At 39.2% G+C, this 18,756-nt stretch overlaps 1 protein-coding gene across 1 annotated transcript in view; it reads left to right on the plus strand.

The window, feature by feature from the left end:
• Positions 1-2,970: 2,970 nt before the first annotated feature.
• LOC122981439 overlaps positions 2,971-18,756 on the plus strand; it is a 41,917-nt gene continuing 26,131 nt past the window's right edge. The window contains exons 1-9 of the mRNA XM_044350165.1: positions 2,971-3,441; positions 10,418-10,563; positions 10,907-10,999; positions 13,352-13,424; positions 13,653-13,744; positions 14,201-14,332; positions 15,304-15,434; positions 17,151-17,182; positions 17,310-17,415. Coding sequence (XP_044206100.1) covers positions 3,177-3,441; positions 10,418-10,563; positions 10,907-10,999; positions 13,352-13,424; positions 13,653-13,744; positions 14,201-14,332; positions 15,304-15,434; positions 17,151-17,182; positions 17,310-17,415 — 1,070 coding nt within the window. The 5' untranslated portion in view covers positions 2,971-3,176. The remainder of the gene's footprint in view (positions 3,442-10,417; positions 10,564-10,906; positions 11,000-13,351; positions 13,425-13,652; positions 13,745-14,200; positions 14,333-15,303; positions 15,435-17,150; positions 17,183-17,309; positions 17,416-18,756) is intronic.

An 18,756-nucleotide genomic window follows, 5' to 3' on the forward strand; every position in this document is an offset into this window, starting at 1 on the left:
CAGTGGCTGCAAAAAACACAAAAAGCCCTCTTTAGAGTGATTTGTCTGTTCTGGGCTACTGTAGAAACTTGGCAGTGCAACATGGCAGACTCTGCAGAAGAAGACCCGCTCCCTATGTAAAGGGCTCATTCTAAGGCAACAAAAGCACAATTCTTATTTACAGGTGATTGATTATACACTAATGAAAACATACTTATGAGTATTATATTGAATTTCTGCCAATTGATCCTCCTAAATCTTACACACTTGTCCTTTAAATGCATCTTGAGCAGATTTTTAACTTCTGATAATCTTTTCTCACAGATTTGCTATAATATTCTGTAAAACTGAAAACATGCTTGCAGCGGCAGCAGGTGTTACTACAGAGCTGTTGCAAAGTGAAATGTTGTTCAGTGTTTTGTCACAGCAGCCAAAGAAATCCTGAAGGAGGAGTGTATGTACTGTATGTATGTAAATAATGTATATTAAGTCTATCTGTATATGAATGTAGGAATAAAGCCAAGCATGTCAGTTTGTTATATATAACACATGAAATATGACTTAAAATGTCAGGACAATCATGATGATGATGATGATGATGATGATGATGATGATGATGATGATGATGATGATTGATTGATTAAGGCTACCACAGTGATAGACAGTAACTAAATTTGAAAAAAGTGGGTTATTTGCACATCTCAGAGATGACTTAAGTGAAAATGTCCCAGACAAAATTAGTGCACACTTTTGGTTGCTCTTAATTCTATGCAGTAAAAATAAAGAAGTAATATTGTGGATTGTCACAAGACCAAAGCATCAATAAATCGTTATAAAAGAAATCACTGGATCAATGGTTATTGGTGGTTGCAAAGAAAATGCTATCAATAGATTTCTTGTCAAAAAGTCAGTACGTTTTATTATCACTTTTCCAACATGTTACACCTGATGAATAAACAAAAATGTGTTATAAAAATAAGCTTTGTATAACAATATATATATATATTTTATTTTTTTTATTTTATTTATTTATTTTTCTTGTTTAGTCAGTAAATTATCTAAAGTTTCACAGTTCATGTGAGTTTTGACAACATCTTTGTCCAACACTCATGAGAGAGAGAACTGAGAGACTGTTAGGGATAAAAGTTAGCAATTAAATCTTATTATGTGCAACTGAATGACACAGAAGTGAATATGGGGCTTTTGGGGGCCATTAATACATCTGTAACCTGAGGCACTACGACAGGGTGTACAGTAAGTAGAACGTAACCTACCAGCATTGATGAACCACCAGACGGCTCAATATCACTTATAAACCTGTTAAGTCCTAACTGTCTTGATGTTATATATTAAGAACTTGTGCTTTTTTTTTGCTGTCTGACTTTACTCAGCCTGATAATCATTATCTGTATAAAAAAAGGAATGTAATCTTAAGGAAGCCTGTTTTCACCAGGAAAAGAAAAAAAAACATTAATAGTAAATCTCAGTTATGAGATAGTAAATCCAAATTGTAACTCTTGGGGTCGAAATGACGAGATTTAAACATCAAAATTATGAGACACCTAGTCAAACTTAACCTACCATGTCATCATTTCGATTTAAAAAGTCATAATTTCTTAACTTAGTATCTCATAATTTCCAGTTAGTAATCAGTATTTAATTACAAATCTTTTTTGTAATTTTGCCATGATATTAGTCATTCCTAAAATTTCATTTATTCTTCTGGAGGAAAATGATGTGAAGTATTTAAATATTTCCAGCAGATGGCAGTAAAACATCATTTAGTGTAGCCACTGCTGTTAGAGGTCGTGAAGTTTTGGTGAAGAAGAAGAAGACATTAACAAGCACAACAACAAGGGACATTAACAAGAAAATGATACAGTACAAATGAGATACTGTGCAACACAATAAAGCAGTTACTAGTAGCAGCATTTCCCCATGGATATCTCCACAACACAAAGTAAATCTCCAAATATTAGAAAAGAGGAGATGAGCGAAATAATAACATTGGGTATTTGGTTCAAGAATATTTGAAGAAGAGCTACTGTAATTATCTAAATATTTTTACAGATGGATCAAAACACTCAAATAATGAACATGAAGGATTTATATGTTCCAGGATTTATCAAAGGAAATGTTTCAAACATGTTATCAGTATAAACAGCAGAACTGGCAGCAATAATCATCAGTCTTCAGGGGGTAGAGATGGTTAAACCTATTAAAGCAGTGATATGTTCAGGTTCTGCTGCTGCAATACAAAGTATAAAATCAGGACAAACAGTTCAAGAACATCTGTTAATTGAGGTTTATATGATCTTATTGAATCTGCAGCAACTAGGAATAGATGTTCATTTCTTCTGGATATAAATGAGGTTGCAGATAAACTTGCAAAAAAATGCATTAAACAAAAATATTAATAATATTTTAGTAATTTGTTTTGGGAGTTCAGAAGTAAAATCACTAATTCATCTTGGAATAATGACATTTTAGCATGAAATCGGGAATAACAACAGTGAGGGTAGAGATTATTACAAAACTGAAAAGTCTGTCAGAGTGAGAAGTAATCGAGGTGAATGGAGGAAAGAAGATCTTATCTTTTCTTGGTTAAGATTAGGACATACAGGACTCAATGCTACTTTATATGCCATGACAAAGATAGTGTCAGATAAATGTGAGACTTGTAACTGCCAGGAAACAGTTGAACATGTGCTGATAGGTTGTAGGAAGTTCAGTGTAGAGACAAAGAGACTGAAGGGCAGATATGGGAGGGGAGCATCAGAGGTCTGTTAGAGACAGGGCATAAACAATTACAGGTTCAAACGGCTATATTTAAATATTTAAACGAAGCAGGTTTTATATCCAGAATATAACCTCTTTGTAATTTTTTTTAGTTACTTAGTTTGTTAGTTTTTGTTGTTTAAAGTCATGGTGGGTGTTACACACTGCGATACAGTAGGTGGCGACATGCACCTTTAATGTTTGATTGTAGTCCACCACGAAAACCAAAGAAGAAGAAGAAACGAAGACGAGCTCAAGACCTTTGCTTTCCAGAAAGCATGGCGCGGCTTGTGCGTTGGTTCGATTACCTGCGCTGCGGGAGACGGAGGTAACAGCGGAGTCAACACGGGGCTGTAGCCGAGAAACTGTGACAGAGCGACGGTTGGAACAGAGGCGTCGGTTCGGTGGAGACTTCGACCATGGACGACAGCCTGACGCGGAGGGACGTAGCTCGCCCGAGGAGGGTGTCTGCTGCCGCGGAGATTGGAGCTAATGTTAGCCTGCAAGATGGCGAGGTGATCCAGGTGCTCCCCGCCAGAGAAACTCACCCTGGTCCGGACAGACCGAGCGCTGCTGGCGGGAGGACCGAGAGGAGGAACTCCGCACAGGCAGCGGTCCACCAGAGACATATGCCGATGGAGCCGCTCAAGTTCCACATACCGAGGAAAACCAAGGAACAGAGAGGTGGGCTGGTCCACATTTCCATTAACTTAACCCAAAATGACCAAAGTCGTATATAATATGCACCATTAACATTATACATGAATTAATTTAACCGTTTTATTTTACGTCTCAATTGTCACCTTTAAGTTATCAGTCCCTTTAATGTTTGTAACGGAAAGAGTCCTTTATCGGACAGCTAAACATCCGTCATCGGACAAGTCAATTCTTAACCTGTTTTGGTGTATTAGCTTAACTTTAGTGACAGGGCACAGCATTATACATCTTCACCAATGTGTATGTTAACTCTACAGTCATATATATTCATTATGATACACTAAATTTAGCTGTACAAGCTGTGTACAAGCAATTAGTTTGTGGGAGCGGCTAACGCACGCCAAACAGGTAAGTTGACGTTACAGGATGTCAACGAGCAGAGTTCGCCGTTTAACGTTAATTAAGTACAGATAAGTTACTACCAGGTGTTTATTTTCACTTTCTAGCTAATTCTAGGGTTGTATGTAAGTGTAAATGTTTTTCTGTATTTGTCTGAAACTTGATTTCAGCATTATGTTGACGTTAGCTAGCGTTCATGCTAACGGAAGGGAACAGCGTTTTGTTTACAGTTTGTGTGTGTGTGTGTGTGTTTGTGCGCACATGTCCACTGTCGGTGCCTTTTCTGCCCCTTTTGTTCATTGATTCTGTCAACAAAATGACATTAAGAGGAAATTTCTAAATAAATTCATTAAAAAGTAAGTCATTTTTGGTAGTTTTCCCTTTGACCAAGTAATGTCATGGTAGTTTAGTGTTGGGGTTAAAGGACAGATTCACTATTTTTCAAGTGTGTCTTAAAACAACAGTCTGGTGCTCAGATAATCATTGAAAGAGGTTTTTCCTCACTGCAATCATTCCTCCTGTTCACACTGACTAAAAGATCCCCTTCAAATATGCTTTCGATGTAAGTGATGGAGACCAAAATCCAGAGTGTGTCCTCACACTCATTTTGTGCAAAAATGCATTTAAAAGTTTATCTGAAGCTTATATGAGGCTTCAGCAGTCTGAGTTAGTCATATCAAGTGGATATCTGCCACATTTACAGTCTTTTTAGAATGAAGTTAAGAATAAAGTAAAGGTGTGTGTGTGTGTGTGTGATACTCCCCAAAAGTACAGGCACTGTGGGGGCGTGGTTTGCAGGGATGACCGTTACTGATTGGTCAGAAACGGATGCCGTGGCTGCTTCAACTTGGGTGCAGGTTCATTCATAAAACAAGGAAGTACTCAAACTCGATTTGGGATGAGGGTAGGACGTAGCTCTTTGTATGATAACGTTACAAGTAAAGTTAAGCTTTGCTGTTGGCTGCCTGACTCATTTTAGAAAACATGAGAGAAAAAGAAAGAGCGTGAGTGAGGGACAGCGTGGCGGCAGTAGCGAGGACAAATAGGGGAATAAAAATGTTACTTTCTGATTGTTTTTCTTGGCGGTTACATTCTAAAGCACAGATACCATCAAACACTCAACAGATAATTTATTATGGAGACGGATGCTCTTAGCTTGTGTTTCATTTTCCTCCTCTGCATCTCTCCTTTTCCTTGATTCATTATATGCAACTTATGCAGCAGTAAATACAAAGAACAACAGGACAAATCTGTGTTGTTTTTTTCCTTGTGTGTAAATGCTGTGTTTCAAGCACGGTTGTAATTTTTTAATTCCTCATGGGTCTAATTTGCATGATCTACCTGGTTCCTCAGATGCAATGGAAACGCAAACAGGATGTGCAACAGGGACTTAAAGTTACAAGTTTAGTTCCTGAAATTAGCCCCTCTGGGTCCAAACTACCAGGAACTTTTGGTCGAAACGGGCTGTAACGGTGAATGATAATTACTTGATTTGAATAATTTATTATTAATACTAGCTTCAGATAAACTTCTAAATGCATTTTTGCACAGAAGGAGGACTGTGGATTTTGTCCCCCATCACTTACATTGTAAATACATTATGAAGGGATCTTCTAATGATTAGTATGAACAGGAGGAATAATTACAACAAGAAAAACATGTTTCAATGTTCATTTGGGTACCTGACTACTGTTTTAAGACAGACTTGAAAAATTGTGAAGCCTGTCTTTTAAAGGTTTGAGATTAAGTTTAGCTGTAAATTTGTCCCGCTGTTTGGTGACTGAAGGGAGTTTAAGCTTCAGGTTTTAGGGGTGTTGTGTCAAAGTCTGTTTCTCAGTTGATTTGTGTTTCTCTTTACTTTATCCTGAGCCCAAAAGTTTTCTGCTAAGCTTGACCCCAACCACCTCATCCAAAGGGGACAACTGTACAGAAAAAAAGGCATCTAAAGAGAGAGAGAAAGAGATGAAACAGATTTTGACACATGAGGGACACATCTGGTTAGTCCTGCTCAGACCAGGAAAACAGCTGTAGGATGTAGAGCTGCAACGACTAGTCAATTTATTGATTAGCGCCAATTGTTTTAATAATCAATTAATCATTTTGAGTCATTCTTAAAGAAAAAAACTGGTTCCAACTCCTCAAACGCAAATATTTTCTGTTTTTTATGATAGTAAACTGAATATCTTTGAGTTGTGGACTGTTGGTTGGGACTAAAGAAGATTTCACCATTTTTCACCATTTTTTTTTTTTTTGACGTTTAGACCAAATAACAAAATAATCAACAGATTAATTGATAATGAAAATAATCGTTCGTTGCAGCCCTAGTATAATGTCTTCTGTGCCTTTAAAGGAGCTTTGTCATATGTTTGAGGATATAATCCTGATGGTGTTGTAGTGATGTCATCAGGATTATCTCTTGGAGATGACAAATTATAAAAGAAACCTTGAGATACAAACTAGGGGAGTGGAGCTTGAAATATATGGGTTTCAATCAAGTAGGCAGGGTCTAAAGGTCTGGATGTACTCCAAAACGGACCCATACATGCACATGGTTCTTGTTATACATTGAATGTCTGCGTAGACGGACGTGTTAGCATATGTACAGTCAGAAGTATTAGGCTGCAGATGTCTGCGCGGACCGGCCGATGATAAATTTTGCGTCACATAGTTCCTCTGAGATGAGGAAGTATAGACACAGGAAGTATAATTTGAGTTTAATTGAGAGCTGATATTGAGTTGCATTATTGGAAGAGCATTTTTTTGGAGCTTGCATACTCGAGACTAAAAGTCATCACGTGTCTGCAACGCTTCTTCAATTACCATTGTTGTTGGAACATCTGTCTCTGTGCCATACTAATCACTGGAATACCTCTTCAAAGTTAGGGATGATTCCGAGTTAGGATGAAGAAAGAACAATTTTAGTAAAACTACTAACTTTGGACTAAAGTTTTTTTTTCAATGTACAATGTAGTATAACGTCAAGAGGTTGTGGTATGTAGCACAACAAGCTAGTGAAGCCTTGTAAACAGAACCACATTCCCGCGCATGTGCAGTAGCATTTGCCTTAAGGCCAGTTCAGACGAATGATTCGCAACAAGACTGGATGCAACTTGCAAAAGAGTCTGAGACGTCTGATCGTAAATATTCTAAAACTGAGCCGTTCACATCAAAGCAAAACAAAGCACGCAGACACAGATGACTGTTTCCATTGCAATGACGCTTTGGCATACCCCACTACTTCCGCGTTTATATATTGTATTAAGTACGGCTGTGAGATATGACCAAAATCAGATATCCCGATATAGGTAATTTTATATCCAGATAACAATACATATCATGGTTTTGAGTCTTATCCCATTTTTGATCACAATCTCAGATATGATGTTGACATGGAACATTGGGAATCCTGGTTACTGATCTCTACGTATACGTGATTTGTACATTATCCAGGTTTCTGATGGCCTTTGGCAGTGCGGGTGTGACTCCTCCGCATCTAACATCTGACTTAGTTACCTCAGATTAGGATGAATTTAACATTTTTATAAAAGTGGAACGAGCTCTTCATATTCGCCCTCCAAATCTGTGCTAGTGGCACATACAAATATTTTATGGGCAGGGATTGATCTTTTGTTTTAATTTCTGTCGTGAGAGGAGGTGTTTGCTCAGCGACAGCATCTGTCTCAGGTGTTTGATGCTCCAGTTGAGCCCTCTCCTCCACATGTAGGGAGACAGCTGCTTCGGGTTCTTTATCCTCCTGAGGATTTGGTACATTTGGCACAAAAAAGGGGCTGCACCCGGTCCTGCTAACAACTACTTTGTGGGCTCTGCAGCTGTCCAAACCTTCTGTGTGGGTGTTGACGAGGCTCATATGAAAGGTGATGAAAGTCTGGGGATGAAGGTGGAAGACTGCAGCTTAGAGTGTAGTCAAGTTAATGGCAAAGAGTGTTGTTACCTAAATGTAACATAGTTCCTTGTGAGGTATAGGGGGAAACCAAAAGTATGTGGCTCTTTTGTCGACATATGTGACATACCTTACGTAACTATGGACAGGTGAACATAGCGTCTTAGTATGATCTACGACTCACCAGACTGGAGAATTTAATCTTACTACAAGCTGCTCAAAGATAAGTAGCAAACAAGAAAAAAGTATGTGGAGCAGCTTTATCAACTGGAAGTCTCAAGACCTGATAACAAGACAAAGAATCAGAGTTAAGAACTCTTCAAAGAGTGCAGGGAAGACTCACCTGCATGATGTTGACACAGATGAGGAGGCTACAACATGGGCGAAATGTTTGAACAATACATCCAAAAACAATCAAGAATCCTAGAACGCTAAACTCAAAGAGATCAACTCGGCCATCCAGACCTTTTCCAAAGATAATTGGTGAAGGACAGGGTCACAAAAACGCATAAGCGCTCTGGAGGATGACTTGGGGAAAGGAAAATGCTGTTGAAAAACTGTTGAAGTATAAGACTGTGAAAATATATAATTAGAAAGACTACACACCCAAAAGTCGCGTCATAACTTTCTGTCTCCACAAGCTGCCCAGAGCTGCTGAAGCTAATGTTAATACAATATCTGTATGTTTTGCACCGGGATGTAGTCACAAGCAACGAGTCTTACTCGTTCTTTTGCTTCCCGGCTGATAAAACAACCAGGAGTCGCTGGATAAAACACATCAGGAGATGAGAGATGTAGTTCACTGAGCGTTTTCATACAAAACAATTTGATTCTTAAACAGTTTTACAACAAACCGACTTTCTCGACTTGCAAAATTATCTTTTAATTTGGCAAACATCATATGTGTAATTCATGGCACAATTCAAACAGGATCAAAAAATTAGTACGAAGCCTCACTATGCTAATTTTAAAAAATCTTTTATTATCAAAATATAATACGTCCATTTTACATACAAGTTTTAACAAAATTACTAAACCATAACCACACAATAAAGAAAAGAAGATTATAATGACATATGTACTAAATAAAATCTCCCCAAACAAAACTTATGTTCAAAACAAAACTCAAATAGACCTGCGGCAAAACCCACGTAGGCCAAATAAAAAAACCCACAATAATCAATACCAGTTAAAACAGGATGGAAAAACTACCACAGTATGAACAAAAATCCAAAAAGAAAACCTCTGTGCAAGACATGAGAAAAATCAAAATACAAAAAGAAATAACACCATCACAAAACACAAAATGAATCAAAATATAAAGAACACCAGACACTGAAATACTCTTAGATTACTATTTTCGTTCAAATTGAAGCATAATTGATTATTGTCCATAGTGCATATGGATTTGTTTATAATCATTGATTTAAAAAACCTTCCATGTATCCTCCCACTGCAAAATGCAGTTACGTCCTGTGGCGCGGCAGTATGGGGATGTTGAAGTACGCGTTGGTCATATCTATGGATGTCATCCAATCACCTGGCTGGATACATTCTAAAACCTGTCAACATGCGTAATGGTCTCTGAGCATTGTGGCCATTCAGGACATGCAGGTCCAGTATCGGTATCATGCCCCGTTCTTTCTTGGGAACCAGAAAATACGGGGAAAAGAAGTGCCACTGACTGGGGGACCATCGATACATCCCCTTTTTGGAGGAGTGCGGCTATTTCCTCCTCTAAGGCTGTCCTCTCGGTGGGGATGGAAAGATCTGAAGTACGCTGCTGAAAGGAGGAGGTTGGCGCCAGAAGCGGAGCACGTAGCCCTTCCTCAGAGTTCTGTCTAGCCAGGTGGAGAGAGGGCCGTAGAGCCGAACCCACGCCGGGTGGTAGTCTGTGAGCGGCTAAGATCAAAAAAAAAAAGACAGGAAAATAGTAGGCCTAGCCTTTTTGGCTGCTAAAAGAATGATTTTGTTAAACTGGAAGATTATATTATGTGTTGTTGTATAATGTGTCAATGTTCCATTCTATACTTATATGAATGTAAATAAAAAGGCATACGTTTACTTTTACGATTACATTTTTGTCTGGTGTAGTTTTTGGTCTGCTGTTTTTCCTGGTTTGGTCCTCCTTATCTCCATTTAAGGGACATCTTAATGCTACAACATACAATTTTAGGTATGGCAATAATATGCTTCCAACTTTGTGTCAGCAGTTTGGGAAAGACCCTTTCCTGTTTAAACATGACAATGCCCCCGTGCACAAAACAAGGTCTATAAAGAAATGGTTTTCTCAGTTTGATGTGAAAGAACTCGACTGACCCCCAACCCTGTTTATCACATCCGTCAGTGGTTGACCTCACTAATGCTCTTGTGTCTGAATGGGAGGAAATCCCTGCAGCCAGCGTCCAAAATCTAGTGAGAAGTCTGAAACCAGAAGAGTGGAGGCTGTTATAGCAGCAGATTTTCAAATCAAATATTGAAGTATGGATGTAATGTTTGGGTTCTACAATCTCTGTTCAGGTGTCCACATACTCTTGGCCATGTAGTGTATGTGGTAGGCTCTGGATTAAGACTCCCATGTTAAAGACAGAGGATTATTTTAATGATCATTGGTGAAAAAGTGACCAGTCCCTAGAGTGCAGGGAATCTAAGCACATGCTGACCTTTGTGTCTATCCTCCTTCGTCTTTTTTTTTTTTTTCAGCTCTGTTCCAGTATGTCTCCACTGAGTCAAGGGAATATGAAGACATGATGACCATCCTGACCTCCAGCTACGTCGACACCAACTCTACCGGCTGCTTCACCTACTGCAAGCCTCGCCTCGTCCACAGTGAGCTGCAGGAGAAAGAGGTGAGAGATGGACGGGTGGAGGGGTCATTGCCATTCAAATATGTCATGTTGCTGTAGTTCTACCTGTAAGTGAAATGCGGTCAGATTTTGAAGCATCACTTAGAGTTGATTTGTTCACCTGTCACCTAAATTTGGCTGCATTTGTACCATGTTTTCACAAGTCAAATACACCCTGACTACAAGAATATGGAAATTATAGAGTAGTGGTGATGAATAAAATTATGATTATGCAGGAATGAATGTGTTTGGATATGTTGTAATTGTTTACTACGACCAGCCGAGCCTCTTATTTATTCTTGGATTGATAGATATGTGTGTGTGTGTTTGTGTGTGTGTGTTCCAGTTTGTAGAGAAGAGGAAGGAGATGAAGGCCGACGGGAGGACTGAAAAGGAGCTGGAGGAGAGCTACTGTTTCCTGCTGTCTGATGGTATTAGGGTGAGAACACTCAGCTATGTCATTAATTGTTGGTGTCCAGATAGATGAAGACAATACTGGCAGCAGCTCTACAGCGGGGGCTGCCCAACGTTTTTACACATCAGATATACTTTTACATTTTTCAACATCATAAGATCTACCAGTCCCAAATCTCAGTCTCTGTCCCAAGAGGGGTTACATGTTGAGTCTCTGCTCTTTATACAGCAGAAACATGTTTCCATTCCAGAGATGGGAGTGATTTCCTTAATGAGATCATTGGCATTGGGAGGAGGATGCTGGTTTCTCATAATCAGGGGTGTAGCAGCTGGTGGAAAGTCTCAGGCAGGCAGATAGGTGGTCATCTGTCATGGCCTTTATGGTTTTCATGTGGGAGAAGGCAGATTCACATAGGTAGGTTGATCCAAATAGGGCTGACAGGCGAAAGGCTTCTTATGTTTGGATACTTCTCCTCTGAGAGCAGGTGCCATAATTCACCCTTCATGTCAGTGGACGACCTGGATTTCATCTGAACGTCATTCTGAAGGGTGAGAATTCACTTCTCCGCTGTAGTAGTGTCTAGGAGGAGCTCCCACTTGGGAGGCAATGTTATCCAAATCAATATCTGTGCCAAACTGGGAACACATGCATGAGGCAACTGGCTTGAGTGATGCAAAGTCCGTGAAACATCTTTCAGACTCTGGTGCAATGCTCTGAACTTGTTCAAGACAACGGGAACTGTCGAGTTGAGCTGCATTTTTACCATGACGCTCAAGTTCTGAATGCATGCTTTGAAAGGAGCGCAGGTCCTGGCGCTGCAGCTTGTTTGAGAGTAGCTGTAGTTTGCACTTAAAAGTGTTCACAGTGGTGAACATGTCAGTTATAGTTCAGTTTTTTTCCCCCTGCAACGCTAAATTCAGTTCATTCAGAATTAGGGCTGGGCGATAATGGCCAAAAATGTTATTACAATAAAAATGTTCTTATCAGTCAATATTGACAATTATCACGATAAATGTCAGATCATTATTTCTTTCCAATTTAAAGGCCCATTTTTGCTCCTGAGTGAAAGTTGAAGAAACTAGGCGGTTTATTGTGGTTTTAACCTCTTCCACTCCTGCCCCCCCTACTATAGACCCATTTTTGGGAGGGGACAGGGGATTTTTAGGGGGAGATAGCAGGTCAACAGTATATGCCACATAGAAGTGGTATACATCATCTGAAAGCTGGGAACCTGAAGATTAATTTGAGATGCAGATCAGCACTGTGTGTCAAGCTGTTCTGGTCATAAATCTGTAATAAACATTGTGTTTTGGTTAGGCTGTAGTAGAAAATCGCTTGATCACTCAATAAACACACAAAGAGAGCTTTGTCAGGTTATGAAATAATGTCATCAAATAATACAATCAGAGGTATAATGCATCATATTTCTGGAGACAAAGATACCACCTAGCTGTCTTTCCTTTGTCTGAAAAGTTGGCACTCAGCCAGTCCTTTAAATACTGATGTACAGACTTTGAAACGTCTGTTTATTAACCTTACAGGTCAGCAAACATCCCTCACATAGAAACAAAAGTCAAGAGTTTAACTAACCCAGGAACAGTCTTTCTATACAACCATACATGACAGCACACAAGCATGCACCAAGTAGCATCACAAAATTACATTGCTAGCACATTAAATTAAGAACAAACAACACTATCCTCTAAAGGCTTATCAGATTGACACATAGAAATCTGCATAACGGTTTGTCACCACTGGTTCAGAAAAAAGTACAACAGAATAAACTAAATGTTAAACACTTAACCGTCTCATTTTACACAGCAAAGAACTGAGTTTAGAATAGACACAACACCGAGAGGAACCAACACTAAACTGAATTTCATAACATTATTTGTAACATGTATGATATAAACAAGAAATACATCAGATAACTAATGACCTGCTGTTCAATTTTCTCTCACAAGGCACCTATTCAAGTTTTGAAAGTTGAGAGTGTATAAGGGCTTATGATGGAAGAATATGATGGCCATCGCCATGCTCAGTTATGTCTCAAGTTGTTGTAGCAGTTTTTGGGTTGATACTATTTGTTATACAGATTTGATGCAAAAATGTAACCATTTCTGACCACTCGAGAGTTGATAAAAACGGTCAAAAATCAGGGGGCACAAGCCAGTATGACAGATTTGTCACAGGTTGTGTGTTGCTCTGTTATCTCTGGACAAAGACAAAGAACTGTCTTTGTAATCAACACTGAACATAATGGAATAATTGACACGAATCATATTATCACCTGTGATACGTCATTTAGCCTGATCCTTGATATTTTATTCAATTTGTAAACTATCTAATATGTTTGTGAAACATTTTCTCTCGTAGCTGCCTTTACTCTGTGAGAAAGGGCTGTTTGTGGCTCAGAGCTGGATCACAGTGCTGGGAAACCCCAATAAAGGTAGGATGCTGATACATATAGAAACACCATATCACAACATTCAACACATATCTCCTCCATCTGTTTATTGTTGATTCTAAGATCTTTTTTTTTTAATGCATGCTGAAAGGAGAGGGCATGAAGTGTAATTTCCGTTGGAGACTCTAATCATAGATGTACAATGCAGATGTGGGAGTTCACTAAAATCCACCATGTTTGTTGAATGTGTGTGTGTGTGTGTGTCTCTAGGAGTGTATCTATCCAGATACTCAGACCTGCTCCAGGTTAATTCCTTCACTCCAGGAGCCACAGGGGAGATCGTCATCTTCAAAGTGATGAAGGTAAATCAGCTGGGCTGCATAATCATTTGTTTGTTTTTATCCTCGTCACCGCTTCTGTCAGCTCACACATGTTACTCAAAATGTTCGATGACTCATTCAGAGACAGGAAACAGGTGATGTCACCATGTCCTGTTGTTAGCTCAGAGGTCATGCTTCACTACTCTGAACTTTGTGGTTGGTGTCATAATGCCGTGCTCGTAGGTGTGTCAGTAGAAGCTTCTGATGGAGGGTAGTTTGTTATTTTATTTACTTATTATTATGTATGTAATAGTAAACAATTTTGGCCACAACTCAGGACTGACTCAGCTGGAACTGCACCTCTGTAGTTTGTCGATATCAGCTGAGTCTTTGTATCAATGAACTAGTTTTAAATCTTCAATTTTGTCGTCAGTATATAGTGATTGAAATGGTAATATCCTGCTTTGGTAGTTGAGTTGTGTCTACTTTTGTTTTCAGGGAAAAGTGAAGAGCATCTATGAAAACATGAAGAACCTTATAGATCCAACGCCTCGCTTCGACAGCCACCTCTCCAAGAACGCCAGCAAGGTCACCTCGCTTACCTCCTACCGCGCCTTCGAGCTCACACAGGTAATAACACACAATATTCACACACACACACACGAACAGGAAAAGGCTCAGAACAGTTTTACAGAACCTTTTTGTCTCTTTGACAGTGATAATTATTATTGATCAGCATGACTTTTTCTGTTATCGGGTTCTTATCGGGGTCAAGTTGTGTCAGACATATAAACGGCACTCTTGTGTCTTAAATCATATTTTAAAGTCTGTCGTGGCAATTTTGCATTTCCACTCTGAGAAAGAGGAACAAGACACAAATCTTTTACAGTATTGTCACACTTAATTAATGCTCAGAGCATGGTACACAGCACAGCAAAGTTAGTTTGTAGTATGCACACAGATGAAAAACTGTTCACACCTTTTATGCCGAACTCTTCCCGCTTGTCAAGGCTGCTTCTTCCAGTAAACATCCTTATCTGTTTTGTTGCCATCTGAAGTAATGTGGCAATCTTACCTACCTGCCCTCTGATGCACTATTGTAGCCTTGGCCTTTCTAAGTAGTTAACAGTTAGCAAATTTTCTGCTCATACTCCCAAAGACCAAGATAACTTTGGTCATACATATTCCATGAACCCTTCTGTGACATTGATAGTACTTTATTATGTAATCAGGCTAAAGCTCTCTCAGTTAAAGGTTACATAGTAAGATTCAGAATGATCAAACATGATTACATGTACAATAACTGGATTCAAACGTATGCAATAAAGGTTTTTCAAACTTGATTGTAGTATGTGTAATTTCCCTCACAAGTCTCAGAGAACAGATATAAATGTGTTTCCATCAGGGAGTCAAGCATATATATTTAGTGTTTAATCAAAAACACACTGACCATTAATGTCACGACACGCTTGTTAGTCGGTTGAGCTTTAAGTGCCCTGTGAAAATTAGAGTTTTATGTTGTTGAAATCTTTTTATGATATAAAGTTGTCCTTCAAAGAAGTAAAACGTGACTTTAAATACTGTTCTGCTGTTTATTTCAGCAATACTTCTACGAGTATTCATTCGATGAACTGCGGCAGCGGCCTCGTCAGGTTTGTCCGTACGCTGTTGTCTCCTTCCAGTTTAAAGGAAAAGACTCTCCACTTCCCAGCAAACCTCTGGTCCCCATCAGGTATGGAGATCTGGAAGGTCTGTGTTATAGCAATGTGCCATCTTGGCTAGCAAAACATAGAACACACTGAATAATTCAGTAAAAAAAATATCCAGAAACATGTATTTAACACTAAATAGGTCAGTAGAGAGAGCAGTAGACTGACCAGGCAAAGGAAGGGGTCATTGAAAAGTTGGCTCAACCAAAGTTCAGTTTGATAAATCTGGATGAAAGTTAGGATGAAACATTGTGTCTGTGAGCTCCAGACAGCTTCAGAATTCAACTTGAACTTTGCATGTTGTGGTGACAACAGAAACCTGTCATGCAGATCTCAGATAAGATCATAAAGGTCAACTGGTGCTTTCAAGTTTGTTTTTCTATTCAGTCATAAAATGCCAATCGACATGAAAGTCTTTAAGTATAATAACAGTCAATGTATGCTTTAGTCCATTGTTTTCATGTACATCATGCTCTCCAGGCAACTATTGCTTTCCATTCTCCCCTGGGTCTGAACCTAACTCCACACACTGCATTATTTTGAAAAATGCTAAAAAGTGGGCAAGGGGCTGAGAGGGGAGAGTGGATGTATGAAGCAGGAGGGCAGGAAGTGCTCAGTGACATTTCCTGCCCAGAAAAATAATAATAATAACTTCAGGAACTAACAGCAGCAATGACCTGCTGTAGGAAATCTCCCCATTTGTGACTGTCTGCTGTGGAGCAGAGTTGCTGCTCCGACAACGGACAGGTTTAGAAACAGTGGAGCTCAGTTACACCGCGGTATAATGTTTTAAAACAAGACTTTACCAGCTGATAACTGCAGGAACAGACAGTTGGAGAGTTAAAGAAGTACAGCACGAAATGCAAAGATGTTTTCTGCTGTTTTTGTGGCTGCCAGCAGCATTTCCTCCCACAGACAGTCACAGATGGAGTAATTTCCTCCAGCAGGTCAGTGCTGCTGAAGCTAAAACTGATCAGCATATATTTGAAAATTAGCGTTTGCGGTTTCACAGACTCATACTCCAGGGTGGTGGGTGGGGGGGGGGGGAGGGGGAGGGGGAGGGGGAGGGGTTGGGCGTCAACCTTCTACTATTTATATCAATTTCATAGAACTTCCAAACGGTCGACTCTTCATCAGCATCGGACGCGCCTAATTTTAAATAGCAGCTGACGATTTGAGCCATTTTCAACCAATGTCAATATTCACACCAGCATTGATGTGTTTCATCACAGTACAGCCATCGAATTTAGTTTATAGCTCAAAAAACATGTTTAAGTGGGCAGTACCTTTTTAAATAATATACTTTAAATGTAATTTTTTCACATATAAACGGAAACATAGACAAGACCGTTTTTCATATTTGTATGAAATTCATTTTGTATGTAGAGACCATATGTTTTCTGTTGAATTATTTTGTGTGGGATTATGGTGCAGACTTAACCATAACCATGCAACAATAATGTAACTGGCCTGGCTGTGCTGTGAAATAAATTGGCTACCATTTAAAGAAAAATATATAACGCAAATTATTATTATTTGTATAGCACCTTTCATACATGAAATGCAGCTCATGGCTTTGCAAAACAGTTTGCTTGACGTTGATGTAATTTACAGGATTTGTTGCAAATGATCCTTCAAGTCTAAGTTTCTAAAGCAGGCAGGCACATTAAAAACATCCTTGATCTGAGCACTAAATGTCTGGATTGACGTGGTCTTTGTGTGCTGTGTTTGATGGACAGGTTGAACAGTCAATCAGCAGAGCAGAGTAAAGGTGAGCACTGGTCCGTGTTTTCCATTAAGTAACACCAGAACTTCACACTTACAGCTATAGGATATAAAAGGAAGTCCTCTTTTTTTCACACTAATGATTTTCCCCTCTCTGTTGTGTCTTCTTTCAGAGCAAGCTCAGTTCACAGTGTGGACTGGAGATTTGGTAAAAGGTGACCAGGTTCTCTTCCAGATCGCCCTTCGCTCCTTCTCTCCTCCCTTCCTGCCCCACAGACTGTGAGTACTGAACCGACTTCTCTAAGTGTTTGAAGTTTCAGTGCTCTAAAAATGTGCCTGTTTGCTGTGTTTCACCGAGTCAGATAACAGGATCAAACCAAATTCCTGTGTGTTTAGTGCAGAGGTAGGCATGGGTTTTTTTTCTCACTAGGCACAAAACCAGAAGGGAGGGTGATTGTGTGATTTGTTCCATCACAAGTGGAAAAATACACCTTCAACAACTCAAGCTGTGCCGTATTTAGCTCAGGAAATTCCTACTCAACCTCACCTGTTTTCTCATAACTGTCATGCACTGCTCCTGTTATTCATCACTGCTTTGTTTCTGTGATGCTTTGTACTTGAGGCTCTTTTTTTCAGCTTGTCTTTGTTGTTTAAACAACTTAGTTGCCTGCTTCAGATTTTAGATATGCACGGAAAAGCTCTGTGTTGGCACCTTTAACAGCAGACTTTATTGGTTTATTGGGAAGTAGCTTTGTGTAAAGACCTTTTAAGGCTAAGACAGTATCTTTTCATCCTTTTACAACGCTTCCCACATTACACAGCTTCACATTTCACAGTCCTCTGATGACATGTGTGGTGGAAGTTGACTGAATAAAGGAGACCAACAAAGAGAAATGTGTCTTTGTATATTTATTAAGGTTTTGCGCAAAAGTACCGAAACCTACAAAGTGACAGTCAGCGACCACTGAGGAATCGATGCCGAGTGCATCATCATCAGAGTTTTTTATATGCAGAAGAACAAAGAGTCAATAGTTACATTCAATGAGGGGAAACACATCAATGATTAAATTAAGGCATTTCCGTAATGAAGGCACACTCTTGTCTCAGATTAACATGAAAGGGTTAAGCTGGGCTATATTTCAACCTTACATCATTAAACACGTAAATGTGGTACACAGATCAGGCATTGTGTTAATAAAGACAGCTTATTTATAGCATCAGGAGTTCAAGCAAAAGGTTCAGCAGAAAAGGAGCCAGCCCTGCTTTCCACCACAGAGAATCACACTTCAATGCAAAAGTTATACACTAGATGATTTTTACTTTTTTCCTCCACAACATGAACCCCATAAACTCCCAAATCAATAGGCTAACTATCTACTGGATGACTTTTAAATGTCTTACAGTTCAACAGTGAGAAAACAGACATCTTGGTTGTGGCTGCTGAAGCTCAGAGTCAGCTGTTCTGCGTATACTTGATCACTCGGTCATTTAAAAACAAGCGAACAAATTAAAACCTTAGAGTCATTATTAATGGTGATCTGATATTTTAGAATCATAACAGCATCACCGAGGTTGCTTCTCACCATCTAAGAAATATCTCTTAAAGAGGTTTTGCATTAT

This window comes from Thunnus albacares, chromosome 4 (genome assembly GCF_914725855.1).
Source record: "Thunnus albacares chromosome 4, fThuAlb1.1, whole genome shotgun sequence".
Lineage (NCBI taxonomy): Eukaryota > Metazoa > Chordata > Actinopteri > Scombriformes > Scombridae > Thunnus > Thunnus albacares.